The sequence below is a fragment of the Amblyomma maculatum genome, chromosome 7, assembly GCF_055883805.1.
Source record: "Amblyomma maculatum isolate TAMU_Amacu chromosome 7, ASM5588380v1, whole genome shotgun sequence".
In the NCBI taxonomy this organism is placed as follows: domain Eukaryota; kingdom Metazoa; phylum Arthropoda; class Arachnida; order Ixodida; family Ixodidae; genus Amblyomma; species Amblyomma maculatum.
In genome coordinates, this window is record NC_139350.1 from 108411398 (window position 1) to 108424875 (window position 13478).

Here is a 13478-nt window from a genome sequence, read left to right on the forward strand (position 1 = left end):
GGAGCTCCTTTTCTGCGATGTTGGCGAGCATCGTCCTGTGGCGGTACGTAGCGGCCGGCCGGCAAGTATGCACGTGCACGCGCTTTTCGAAAATAAACCTGGAAGTCGGCTCATGTGCCTTCGTTCCAAGCTCGCCGTGGACTTGGCCTTGGACAGCCATCACAGCAACACGCAAACTTTCCCCCGTGTGCGCTGTCATTCCCTTCACAAGTTGCGTCCCTCGCGGAAACCGTTTCGCAAGCAATTAAGTTGCGAAGAAACGTTGCGGCAGGAAGTGCGTTCAATGGGGACGAGCAGTCTGCCGTGCGTCACGTGCGGCTTAGACGCACGCTTGCGAGGTGTTCCCTGCGCTAATTCCGGCACGACCTCGTGTGACACCCGCCGGGAAACGCTGTAGTCGAGAAAGAAGGGCGCGCTGCGAAACCCGGGGCTGCCGACCTCATCCAAGAAAAACGGCTGCAGAACGACGAAAAAGAAGAGGTGGCCAAAGCCCTTCCAGGATCACAGCCCCGGGTTTTTCGTCGTTGGCTCGGGTCCGAGGTCAGCTGATTCCCATTGCGCAGGGAGCCCAGCCGCGTATATTTAGGGCGCCCGTGGGCCAGTGCCGTCAGAGAGAAGAGACTCGTCGTTCCTTCGTCGTGTGTGCATAGCAAGATGCCCCCGCCAACTCAGCAACAGGTAGACATCGTCGGCGGTGCCGGCAAGGCCGTCATCAAGGTGGTACATCGGTGCACCGACGCCACGGAGAACCAAAACCTGGGTGAGCGCACCTTCCCGTGCCTCCCCGCAAGCCTGCTCAACGCCATCCTCACGTTCGGGAGGCTTGCGGCAGGGACGCATTCCCTGCGCCGTTCGTTCGCATGGCAGCAGACGGAGATACGCGAGGCTGCCTGAGTGTTTGTTACTGTATGTTAGCCTTTCGGTGAGGAAACATATCGGAAAGGATACATGCAAGCTGTGCCCCTTTCAAATCCGTGTGTGTGTGGACGATCATGCAACGTGATGGGCATCAGAGTGTGCTCGGCGTTCCTCTGCAGTTTCAGCTTAGCGGAGACGTATTGGCGGCTGCGCAAGCGCTTTGGCAGGTGTGCGCCCGACCTGACCGCGCAACTGCCCCTGCGCATGCGCGGTAGGCAACTGGTCATGAGTTTACATGATCCGCTATTCTAAAGCTGTCTATCATCGCCCTCGCGTTCGCTATGCCGCGGTGGCTAATTGGTTAGGACGGTAAATCGCGAAGTCCGAGTACACGGGCTCGATTCCCGCCGCAGCAGCTACTTTTTAATGGAGGCGACATGCAAGGCGGCCTTGGGCTGTGCGATGTAAATGCACACGAAAGAACCACAGCTGGTCAAAATTACCGGAGCTATTCAATACGGCATCAATCACAGCCGATGTCGCTTTGGGACGTTAAACCCCATGAACCATACAATAGGATTTCATGCCGTACTGCCCTTGCGTAAGGTACCGCCCTCAGTTTGCGGGCTTGGCGTCCTAACCCACTAGATAATTAGCTTTCATTGCACAATATCAGCCACATAGCAACGGCGGCTGCATAAACTACGGGTGTACTTTCTGGGGTGTCCTAAGTTTAAGATTGAGACATGTTTTCGCCTCACATGCGAGCCGATAAATATCATTTCCGCGTTTATGTTTCCGTATACAAGGTGGAAACTAGACTGCGCCCATTCATGAGTCGTATGTGAAGTGGACATATGTCAGTTAAAAGCGGCGACAAATTTTCCTCGGGAGAGAAAGGTAGAACCCGAAGAAGTGGCGTTTGCTGATTATTGCGGCGCACAAGTTTCGCCGGTGCACTTCCATAGGGAGTGACCGTATCTTCGTAGCCTGCAGCGCTGCTGCGGTTGCATTCGTGAACAAAATGTCTCTCCTCGGTCGAATACGTTGTTGGTGGTACGTAACCGAAGCCGATGCAGACTCCGTGTCACGTGGTGAGCGTTCTGCTGATGTAGGGCTATGTAAAAATGCCTTCAGCTATCACGGAGGATTATTCGCACGTTTAAAAAAAAAAAAAATTCCGCATTGATGCCATCAGTTCCGCAAGCAGATTTTGGCTATATTTCTTCGATTATTCTTTTTTATGCCCATAGTTTAAAATATGACTCCATTCAAACCGTTGCGATTAGTAGACTGAACGTTGAGATGCGAAGTGAAATATGATGAGGATGAAAATGCTTACAGGAATCTATTGTTGAGCCTAACACTTATAAGCTGTTGTATAGGGATTCTCCGTTTGATGTTCAAAATGATACATAATGATTCCTGTTCCCTTTCATGATGCCGCTGAAGCACTTGAGGTTACCTCTACGGGAATTTGAGTCAAATGAAAGAACGAGAACTTAGTACCTGTTAGAGCTTTTAAATACGTTTTCGCAGCTGAAGTGGATGAGCGGCATTGTGTGCGTTCCAGATTATATTTAGCTTTGCGGTAATGAAAGGCGCTTCTTGACGGGGGGTTAAGGAACGATGATACCAGGGGGCGTAACTCTTAGAATAAACTCGTCGGCTAGAGATCGATAAGCTCGGAGACTTTGCTTATGAACATGCCCAGTAGTTTCCTTCCGATGACTGTTCCCGGTATAAAGAAAATTCAGCAAAAGAAACTTCGCGGTTGGTAGCGTCAAAATCGGCTCTATGATAGTCTGATAATTTTGAACTGCTTTCTTCATAGTGGGTTCGAACTTGGCAGAGCAAGAGTAAAATACAAAACATTACGGTCACTTAGACCAGATAAGCGTGTCACTAGTTACACTGTTTCCAGAGATGGCATCTGCACGAAATTTAATAGCGACGACATAGCCCCTGTGTTGCCTGGAAACTTTCCGTGTTATGCTTCAAGAAAACTACGAGAAACGTATCGCATAAGCTGAAGGCGGATCAGAAAAAAGGATGTGTGCTGTATAAAGCAAATGCCGTTAGGAAATTAAAGTCACCAATGAGCTGTGCATGCGCGGCGGTGTGTAAAGTCTTAGTCGTGGAGGTATCAGTAAATGAGTTTCATCATGAAGGAGGTCGGTAAGGAAGACCCACAGTAATGCTTTAAAATTTAAAATAAATTAAGAGCGGCCGTGTACGCTATCTCGACAACAATGTACGTCGCTAAGGACGTACATTGTTGTCCGGGTAAGCTCAGCATCCCGGACGCAAAAGTGTTGACACAAGGGTTAGGAACCAGCTCTTGCCCCGGACTAAGGAGGCTTACATCGAGGACTGCGGTACACATCCGTACGCCTTTTTCGGTTCATGGTAATTGTGGCAAGAATTTTGGCATTTAGCGACGGGGTCCGCAGCTGGGTGTTGCCGGACGGAGGAGGAGCAGAGGAGAGCTTAGGGGAAAAGCATTGCCGTCGAAGAAGACGTCTGGTTCTCTTGCAGGGGCAACCCTGTTTGCGAAGCGAGAAGAGTATCTGTAACGAGACGCATTCTATAGACACGGTGGCAACAGGATTGAAGATGACACTGATACCGCGTCGACAGGAAACGTCCTCAACGAGAAGCTGTTGCGCCGTAATTGCTCATGGATGCAGACTATGTATTGGGTAATTGTTTTTGTATCCGTGGCCTCCCTCTCCCAGGGTGCCAAACGCTGCGTGAGACTGCTTACGCGGATGATATTACGCTGCATCTGCGTGATGAAACGAGCCTGCTGCGCTGCCTTCATCCCGGCAGAACAGAAAGAGCAGGAAAGGATGAGAAAAAAAAAAAAAAAACCCGCTTTTAGTCTTATGAAATCGAAGGGCGCGGCCAGTCGGTGTTACAGTACAACGGCTCTACTTTACGCGCCTCCGCAGATCGCAGGCTCCGCCCCTCGACAGATGTGTCTGCCCTGTAGAGCCCTGCTCACTTCAACATGCACTAAGAACAGTTACTTACCTAATTAGATTTCGCCTGGCTCGTATAAGCGCCATGCAGGGTCGACCGCGACGGTTCAGGGCAGTTTCATCGCTCCTGCACAGACCACGTGATGCTCCGCCCTCCCGCTGAACTCGGGGCAGTGTGCACTTATTAACAACCCAATGATGGCATGAGAACCATAAACATAGACATCAATTTGGGCTCATGCTTGATAGCTTTATTGTTCCGCTAGTGTTTGAACGACGCATTGTTTTTTTTTTTTTTTTTATTGACAGGCACGTGCATAAATGGCTGGTAAATTACTGCTGGTGCCGACGAAATGGTCAAAATTTGCTTTAATGGACTTTTGACCACACATAAATGCTACAATGTATCAATCACTAAAAAGCAGCAAACCGGTAATTCAATGTGCAGAATATTATTCGCTGAAAAAAAAAAAAAAAAAAGTAACGGCAACTGCGTCCTTAAATACCTACCGAAAAAGTACGCGTAATTTTCAAAGAAGAAAAGAGACCTATAGGCCCTACTTTTATTTATGGGGCATTCTTCAGGGCTTCTACAAGCGCCAGCCATTAGCGGCTGGCGATCGCGAGGAGCGCTGTGGAGTCTGTGCACGCTGAGGTGTCTAAATATCGCAACAAGAAAGTCAGTAAGCTAATCTACGACTACAAGTTATCTGCAGCAGTGGCTCAGTGCTTAGGGCGCTCGACTACCGATCTCATCTGATCCTAAGAATGGTGCTTAGACGTTGAACGCGGCGGACGCTTTTCGTTTCAAGGCGAAATGCAAGGCGCCAGTGTTCACGTTGAAGAACCCGAGGCGGTCGAATTATTCAATCCCTTCGTTACGACGTCTCTCATAGCCCGGGTAGCTTTGCTGCTCTACACTCCATAAACCAAACAAAGCAATCAAAGCTGCGAAAGTATATCATGCATCCGCTTTACATGAAATGGCGGCTTGAACCAAGAGGCTTGCACTTCGACTGAACGGCATAAAGTTGTCCGATTGTTTCAGGCCAGTGTTGAATGCGAGGACGTCAAGGGGGTAAATAATATGCAGCGTATTAAAATTGCAATGGTATTGTTTCCAGATACGCATGCTTGCTTCGTTGTAAGCTTCCATTAAATAACTATGGCTTAGTTTTCTCGCAAGAGTCAGCGCACAAAAAACAAAAGCACGGCCGACAGGACGGAGCGCTGAACTTTATCGGCGCTTCTTGATGTCGTCCTTGTCTTTGTGCTTCGTTTATTCATTCTTTTTTTGTGCGACGAGCTCTCCAAGCATGGAAACAAACCAACTGGCCCAACAAAAAGTACTGCTTATGGCTAAGTTTCAAGGCTGCAGTTTTCACAGCCTCGTCACCTCAGGTGAGCCAAGTACAGTGTAACAATATAGGAACGCAAGGGGCACAGGAGGAAGTCTTTTTGTTTTGTTGTTTAACCGAGAATAGCGCTACCAACAGCGTCTTTTACTGACGCTTTACAAAGGCTATTGGAAATCAAAAAGTACAGAGCCCTGCCAGCAGCGAGTAGACTGAGCCTATGGCCGAGAGGTGATCTTCACTCTCAGAAACTAAACACAGAGCCCTTGGTCTGCTTCATGGCCCGCAATACATCTCGCGCAGCCTCCTTAGCTCTGCAAATCTGTGATGGACGGAGAAAACTCATCTCAACCTTTTCACAGCGTGTGCACACACTGTTCCAAGAAGGCATCAGCCGAGTTGCGAATCCGGCTGCCTGGAAGTTTTTGAAATGTAAAGCCACAAGCCTTTAGGGAATGTTGTTGAAACTTGGCCAAGGACTCTGTAACCTGCCTTCTTGTGATTTCAGCTGGTGCAATGGAAACGAGCAATTGCAGAGCGGCCAGATTGCGAAACGAAGCGATTGCAGAATTCGTTACCATGGGTTGTGCATTAGACGCAAGCAGGCCGTCTAAGAGCGTATTGCGATAGGTTATTCAGCTCATCGTCAATGAGCGAAGTACGCTGTGAAAAAGAACACCGAGCAGGTACCAAGATGAAGCAAGGGTTTTTTTTTTTTTTTGCTTTCCATGAAATGCCGACGAAGACTGCATTAGGGCGGGGTCTGTGTCCCGCAACGGTTCTTTGTCGTTGCGCTATACTCCCTGCTTAATGTGCTCACATTTCACGCTCAAGGCGCGTAGCATGCGAGGCCTTCTCGCGGAGTAAAAAAGGTCCCTTGCACGTACCGAAAGCCTCTTCGGTCGGCATAATTATGCCTTAAAGAAAGGAAAACAGTGCTGCCGGTGCTTGCGTAGTAGTACTGCACCTAATTGGCACAGTAACTGTTCAAAACACGCACTTCACGAGTTTTGGCTCCTGTAAGGGTGGCGACGGGAGTTCGAGAGGTTCCGCATATTGCCGACGCGAAACACGTGACGCTGGGTGGCCCAGGAGCAGAACCGCTAGTTTGTACGTTTTTCTCCGTCACGTGCGCGCAGCGAAAATAGCGTATTTAAAACGCGGTGGCCTTCCGCTCCCTGGGAACACTGCCATGCTTTCGCCAGCGGCAAACAGCCGCTGTATACCCGGTCCGACAACCGAGGAAAAACACGGGAATTCACTAACTTACTTTTCCTCTTTCCTTTGGACGAAAAGCGCCCCTCAATTCGATCCCCATTCGCATCCGAGAAGAGGGTGCTGCAGTCGTTTTATTTGTATGTACCCTGGCCGATGGATATAGCTTCTTACGTCCTCTCTCGGGCCCTTTTATTTGGTGTTTTTGGCTGAGTTAAGCCTGTTATAATTCAATGGGGCATGCAGACAGAGCGTTTTTTTTCTTTTTCTTTCAACATTCAGTATATTCGTTACGTCCGTTACTCGTGCATCCAGGGTTGTACTTGAGCAGGGGCCTTCTGTGCGATAATGAGCACGGCTGTGCGAAGGATCGCCGGATGGCGCGTCCGCAGCGGGCCCGACACGCGCAGGCACCTGCGCCATTGCCACGGGGATTGAGAGAACCCAGTGCTGGCGCAGGTTCAGTTCGCGGAGGATCGCGACAGCCCGCTCAGCGAGTCACGTGCGAGGCCTCGTGACGCGCGGCGACGGCAGACACCTGGTGAGAGTGAAAGCATCGTCGCGCAAGGTCTTGGCAGAGGACAGAAAAGCAAAGCGGCCGCACCGGAAACGAATGCTAGGAACGGGCCGGCTTTTGCGCCCTGGGCACGAGTTCAAGAACACGGAGTGTGCAACCGCACATCCCGCTCGCTGCGCTTGGCACGGCGCTCCTCGGCGCTGCGCCGTTGCATATTGACGACAAAACAAACCGCAAGACGCGCGCGCAAATAACGAAACGCATAAGCGAACCGAGGCCCACGTATTGTCGTCAGGAAGCTGCAATAAGGATGAGCGGCTGAGGAACAAGGGGGTCCGCCTGACGCGCGGCCGAGTCTTTCAAAAGCGTTGCGCCCGTTCTAAAATAAGCGGCCTGTTGCCGGACCGCCGAGTGACGGAAAGCCTCCGACCGCTGGCCCGGCAACTGCTCCCTGCGCAGATCACCTCCGCCTGGAGACGCGCACTTGCGGGTATGCTCGCTGCCTGGAACGCCTTCTGGGAGGCGCCCGCTCTGATCTCCTGACACTTCTTCTCGACACTTCATACGAAAGCGCCCGGTGACAACCGACGAAGTGGTCCACCGCATGTGGCGAAAATAGCGAAGCCTCGTGTCACCAATAAATAATCAGTGCCAGCATTTGGCCAAAACGGCGCTTCTTTTTGTATACCAGCCAAGACCAGGGAGGGAGAAATTTGGACAAGGCGCGTTGCGCACTATACACTCCAGAGGCTGCGCACCATTATATTCAAATGCCTCGCTCTTGCGCACTTTTTTGGATGCGACAACCGTACGCATACAAAGAACACCTGGCTTTATGGCGTGAGTCTCTATGAAAACAGGGGTAGTTTGTATCATAGTCGTCGTCAACTATGTATTTTGTTATTACTGAGCAGTGTTATCGTTTTTGTTCCCCTTTTTAATGTCGCTAATTTGTCGCCTCAGTGCCCTGTCAACGCAACGTTCACGTTCTGTGCACTGGAATCAATCGGAGTTGTTCACAATGAAGAACTATCCATATTCAACTATTATCGCTCCCTGACTTTTCATTGACAGCAGTAGCCAGGCTTGACCAAGAAACAGTCTGTCGGGGGTGAGAGTGCACCTGGGCCCAGAACACTAATCGGAAAGTGCCAGCTACCTTCGAGCAGCGAAATAAGCGCCGCTTTTTGCCTGTATTCATTTAACTGGCGAGAGGGAGCATAATTGCCTGATCACAGGAGGTACAGGGGACCAGAGGTTGGAAGCGGCGATTATTCAGCTCACGGCGTGTAACTGCACCAGACCAATCTCCCAATTTTCTCGAGCGAAATTTTAGCTCCTGGTTGCAAGTAAACATCGAATTTAACGAACCGAGGTTCGGTTGATTCGTGAACACTGTTGTTTGCAGCAAGCATGTTTGCCGCAGCTGCTCACAGGCGTGCAAACCTTCGCAGATCTCTCGGAGTGCCAGCTGATGTCGTTCCCGGACGCCATTTTCCACCTGATGAGGAATACCCGTGTGCTGGCATGCGACCTGTCCAGCAACGTTCTGCGCAAGATTCCACCCAAGCTGCCGCTCAGGTTCACCCACATTACAGGTGCGTACCATTCTGCGAAACGTCAATGAATTAAATCTACTGTATATATAGATAGGAAAGACTGAGCTCGCTATCCAAAGTTCCAAGAAGATGCGTCTTGGGAAGACGGGCCCTCTCGTCGAAACATTCGCTAGCGGACAGGAGCTGCTTTCTCGCTCAGTGTCAGTTTTGATTGCTCTGTAAAAGCTTTTCGATCCTGCGTCTATGCGGCGGCAGAGCCAGGTTTTGTCTCGCACAATAACCCATCGCCATAAGCGCACTGAATGCTTCCGAGTGGTTAACTGAGTTTTCTCGATGCGATCATGCAGAGCTGAATCTGTCGCACAACCGGCTGAGCAGCCTGCCAGAAGAGCTGAAGGAGCTGCCAGAGCTTCGGCGACTGGACATCTCGTACAATGACTACATGTCCATGCCCTGGGTGATCTTCCGCTTGCCCAGGCTCACCTACCTGGATGCCCGCAAGAACTACATTTCAGGTGAGCTGCAATCTAATGACATTGCGTAACCGGCGCCGCATCGAGGAACCAGAAGCGACTGTGTCTGAATGATGCCGGCTTTCTTCCCGACAGCCATCACTGTCTTGTTACGCAACTGCGCTTCTTCTTCTTCTCCTTCGTTATATTGGCACATACCCACAGTGGGGGATTGGCCAGAATTCGTTGTAGGTGACATAATATAATTGATAATGTCGATTTCCCACCACTGTCATGCACTTTCGTTTTCTTCATGGGTGCGCGATCTCGAGGCTGCAGTTCAAACAACATGGCCTTCTTTAAGTGAATTGTCACCACCGGGTCATTTTGAAATCGAAACTTTAAGGAATAGAAAAAAAAAAAACAAGAAGGAGGTGCACAAAGTGAACAATTCGAAACAAATAGGCAGCGTTTAGACACCTGACGCTAACAAGCATTTAAGTGTCTGGCCAAAACCGTTGAGATCGACTGCAGTAACTAGCACTATTTTTTTTTGTACAGTTGGTAATGACTAAAGTGATAGACAAAATGAGTATAGCAACCGAAATCATTGATGAGGCAAGAATTGTAACCGCGCAGCTGGTTCCAATCTCCAGTGCTCCAATCTGTCGTCCATATTTACGCTCCTGAATTTCTCGGCTGCTTGTCTTTTATTATGAATCGGGAACGCCAGCCATGCAGTGGTGATTAAACCTGTTGAATTTCTTTACCTCGGCAACAGTATTCTAAGCAAGTAAGCGATTCGTGACGCTTCTTTAATTCTGAGGCTCATATGTGGGATGTTATTGGACTGTTATGTGCACGCGCGGATAAAAATAAGCTTCCGATGCTTGACAAATGTTTTTACCGTTTTTGCAGAGCTCGCACGAGTAGTTAAAGCTGCCATAGAAAACCCCTGGACGGCGTTTTTTAATATACTTGTGAGGGGAATATGTAATATTGTGAGGTACTTTTTATCAACATATTTACGTATATATAAACGGGCAAAGTTTTCGTTGCGTGGCAAAAGTGTTGCTCCTGAAGGTCGGCCTGCGCTCACACCGAATAAATAAGGCTGCCACAGAAAACCAGTGGGGCGCAGTGGGGTAAATATTATAAGCAAAAACCAGAAGCCTAGCTTCGGAGGAAAGAAGCGCGGATATATTCATTGTTATTACGATGTTAAGCAATATGTGAAAAAATTTGACGAACTCTTTCAGGGAAAATGCCCAAAATTTTTGAGTATGGCACACTTGAGGAATACCTATTATTAGGCTTGCTAGAGCAAACAGGGGCTCGGAGGCAGAGTCAACCCCGGTAGTGTAGGAGAGCACCTCCTGGCTATATAGTAAAATATGCGCGACCTTTGAAATGGGCACTCCTTGCCAAGCGCGTTAATCTGTTGCGCCTTCGCGTAGCAGCACTCAAAAAGGGGAGATTTCGACAAGGACAAGCTCTGCTTTCCGGTGGGACCTGTCAGATAACTATACTGAGCACAGCTGGTGTCCAGTCCAATTGTGACCCACTGTTCCTGTCTCGCAGACGTGGAAGCGTCGCGGCTGCGTTCGGTGAGCACGCTTCGTGAGGTGCACCTGGAGGAGAACCCGCTGTCTGAGGATGCCTGCCGACGGCTGGAGAACATCTCGCAGATGGTTGTCCACGTCACGCCCCCGAGCTCCTCCGACTCGGACGAAGACGACTTTTCGGGCGACGACGACAAGTGAGCGCCGCATCGCTCGGCGGCTCCGGAAGTGCTCTGCCACGATTTGTGATATCGCTGACTGTGGCAAGCTGCGGACACCCGGTGCAGGGACGCGCGTTGCTCGAACAAGGTGCGCGAATGCTGTGGCGAATCTTCTTATATTGTTTTGTGCAGACCCTGAGCAGCGTAGCTCCCAGAATAAGACATCATGCGATATGTTCCTTTAGGTAGACCTAAAATGATAAACGGTCGTGCAAGCCGACCAGTTTAATTTGGGCTAAATGACGCCAGCGCCGAAACTGCGCGCTTGTGGGTTCTTTTAGTGGTACATCATGATAATAGTTACGGTATCAGATTAATCAGCGACAGAAACGTGAATTCGTGAAGAATTCCAACACACTCATTTTAAAGATTCGGTTGCCTTCGAGCCAACCAACGTTAATTTATAAGAGAATAATCTTGTACTTTTTGTGAAACATGCTTGCGATCACCTTCCCGTCTTTCAACAGACACAGTGTATACGGTACATGGACGCGATATGAGTGTTTTAGAGTGTGCACCATAGCGGTAAATCCAGCCTGTCACATGTGACATCAGATACTTAAGCGGTAAACATGTCTCATGCGTATTTGAAGCGAGTAAAGCCGGCTGGCACTTCACGGAAGGCGGCGCCTCAGCTTTGACGAGGTGTGTTTGGCGCGCATGCGTGATCATAACTTGTAAATAAACGTGTCGGTGAGGAGGACTGTACATATGTTCGTAGAGGCATCCGTGGTATTTATTTATGTTGTACATACAAATACTTATTTTGCATATTCCGATGAAGAGATACTCAGACTAAGAGCTCGCGTATGCCTCGTGAGTGTGGCTTGCGCCCTGCCTTTTTCTTTTTTTTTTTCTTCTTGCATATCAAGCTCGGCTTCGGCCTTCAGCTGCTACTTTCAGTACAGATGAACAAAGTTGCTTTGGGCGTCGGACGCCGGATACGCAGCCGGGGCAGTTAAGCATCATTCCCAGTGTCAACTGTTGCTCGCTGCAAATAATATTATATTATGCAGGTCCATTAAATCATATGAGCTTGAACCCTATGTCATAATACGGCAGTGTTTCAAAATGACGAGCTATTGTTACGGTAAAAAAGCAGCCAGGTTCACTTGTTTGCAGTACAGTAAGGTGCAACAAGTATCTCGAAGAATGTAGTAGAGTTAAGGTATCGAAAGGAACTTGGACTGCGTTGCATTGTCGAAAATGCTATTAAAGTTTACACGGCCGTGAAAGTGAAGAAACCGACACTGGTGAATAGTCTGAGCTCATTTATGCCGAGTGGGCACATGAAGGCAGTTTTAAAAGTAAATGCCAGTTATCTGATGACATTGCTTTAAGAGAACCTTGAAGAGGTCAAGTACACGAAATAGAACAGGTTTCTCTGATTGTGTTCAGGTATAAGTGAGCTAAACATTAATTCTTGCAATAAGCAGCAAAATACACTTTGTTTCGATTCATTCTGTCGAAGCCCAATTCAGAATAAAGCAGGCGAAGGACGCCGAGAGAGTTGGCGTCAACGAGCCGTTCAGAGGAACGCCATTCCATGTTGCCAGACCATGAATGGTTTGACGTTCGTTTCGCTTCTCATTGCGATGCCGAAGTCCTTCAGGTGAAGGCTGCCCGTGTTGTGTTGTGCTCGTTCCGTGTGTTGTACACCATGGGCAAAAATGTGTCGCCGCTCACTCTACTCATAAACGTGCTGCCAATATAAGACCGGCGAGGAGTTAAGCTAGTCACCTAGTCGCATCTGAACGCCTCGAGCGCATAGCTTCCGATACCTGTGCTTATAACAAAGGAACGAGAAGCCATATTACTACGCCTCTGCGACAGCTTCGTCAGGGCACACAGAGCGGCCTCCAGTAGGGTTCGAAAATGCAGTCTCAGAAAGCTGGACGGCCACGGCTGGCAGAAAGTGACCGGAGGCCGCTCGTGGTTAACATCCGCTGCCCGGCCAGACAAGCTTCGTTCGCACGTGCCTAGTGAAGGCTCACTCCGGCTAGCTCGACACTGGTCGGTGCGAGAGATTGACGGAGCAGCACTTTCCGCATAGAGCCGAGTGAGAACGGTTTTTCTCGAGAGGAAATACTCAGAGACAGCAGGTTGCAGGAGGCACAAGTCATTTGTTGTGTGTTTAGTGGTTACCTTTAGTGTGTGCGCGTCTTTTCTTGCATGTTACTTCCTTCTTCTGTTCAGTGTTCGCGTGTTGCAGACACATTGAGTTTGTACGCATGACTTGAACGACTGCTACTTTGTGGGCGACTTCTGTAAGCTGCAAGGTCAGCAGATCTTTTACTGAAAAGAATGGAAAGTGACGTTTCAAGCGCAATAAATGACGTAACGTTTTTAGAGAAATCGCTGGCTTGTGAGTTTTATTAGTGTGTTTACACTTATTGACACCGGTTGTTACTCGTCAGTAAGCACCGCTAACACGAAGATACAGCACGCAGTACATAACACAACAGGTCATTACAAGCTATATATATGAAATCCGTCGCAGATGTCGCAGGTGCTGCCGGAAGTAAAAGTGGTGCGCCATAGTGGTCTTTCGACGCCATTCGGCGTTCTGCTCACGAAAAAGCGTTCAAACGACCAAAACTGTCACCTCCTCGTGTGTCGAGAGCAAACAATGTCGCTGCAGCGCAGTTACCTAAAGGAAGCTCCAATGGTATTGTGCACAATTTTTGCTCCCGTGGCAGCTACAGTAGTGCAGGCCAGAGACTATTGTTTACACTATTCGTACCGGTGAGGATTG

The 13478-nt window shown here is 49.3% G+C and overlaps 1 protein-coding gene across 1 annotated transcript; it reads left to right on the top strand.

Moving 5' to 3' along the window:
- Positions 1-123: 123 nt before the first annotated feature.
- On the top strand, positions 124-13078 carry LOC146184308 (leucine-rich repeat-containing protein 20-like). The gene is made up of 4 exons (XM_084609374.1): positions 124-760; positions 8384-8527; positions 8836-9003; positions 10522-13078. The coding sequence occupies exons 1-4, from the start codon at positions 655-657 to the stop codon at positions 10701-10703; spliced, it is 600 nt and encodes a 199-aa protein (XP_084465500.1). The 5' UTR covers positions 124-654; the 3' UTR covers positions 10704-13078.
- The last annotated feature ends 400 nt before the right edge of the window (positions 13079-13478 follow it).

Bases quoted from the DNA above. Each gene is read 5' to 3' on its own strand.
- LOC146184308 (XM_084609374.1), top strand. From the start codon at position 655: ATGCCCCCGCCAACTCAGCAACAGGTAGACATCGTCGGCGGTGCCGGC. The intron at 761-8,383 runs GTGAGCGCACCT...AAACCTTCGCAG, and splicing joins CACGGAGAACCAAAACCTGG to ATCTCTCGGAGTGCCAGCTG. The intron at 8,528-8,835 runs GTGCGTACCATT...GCGATCATGCAG, and splicing joins CAGGTTCACCCACATTACAG to AGCTGAATCTGTCGCACAAC.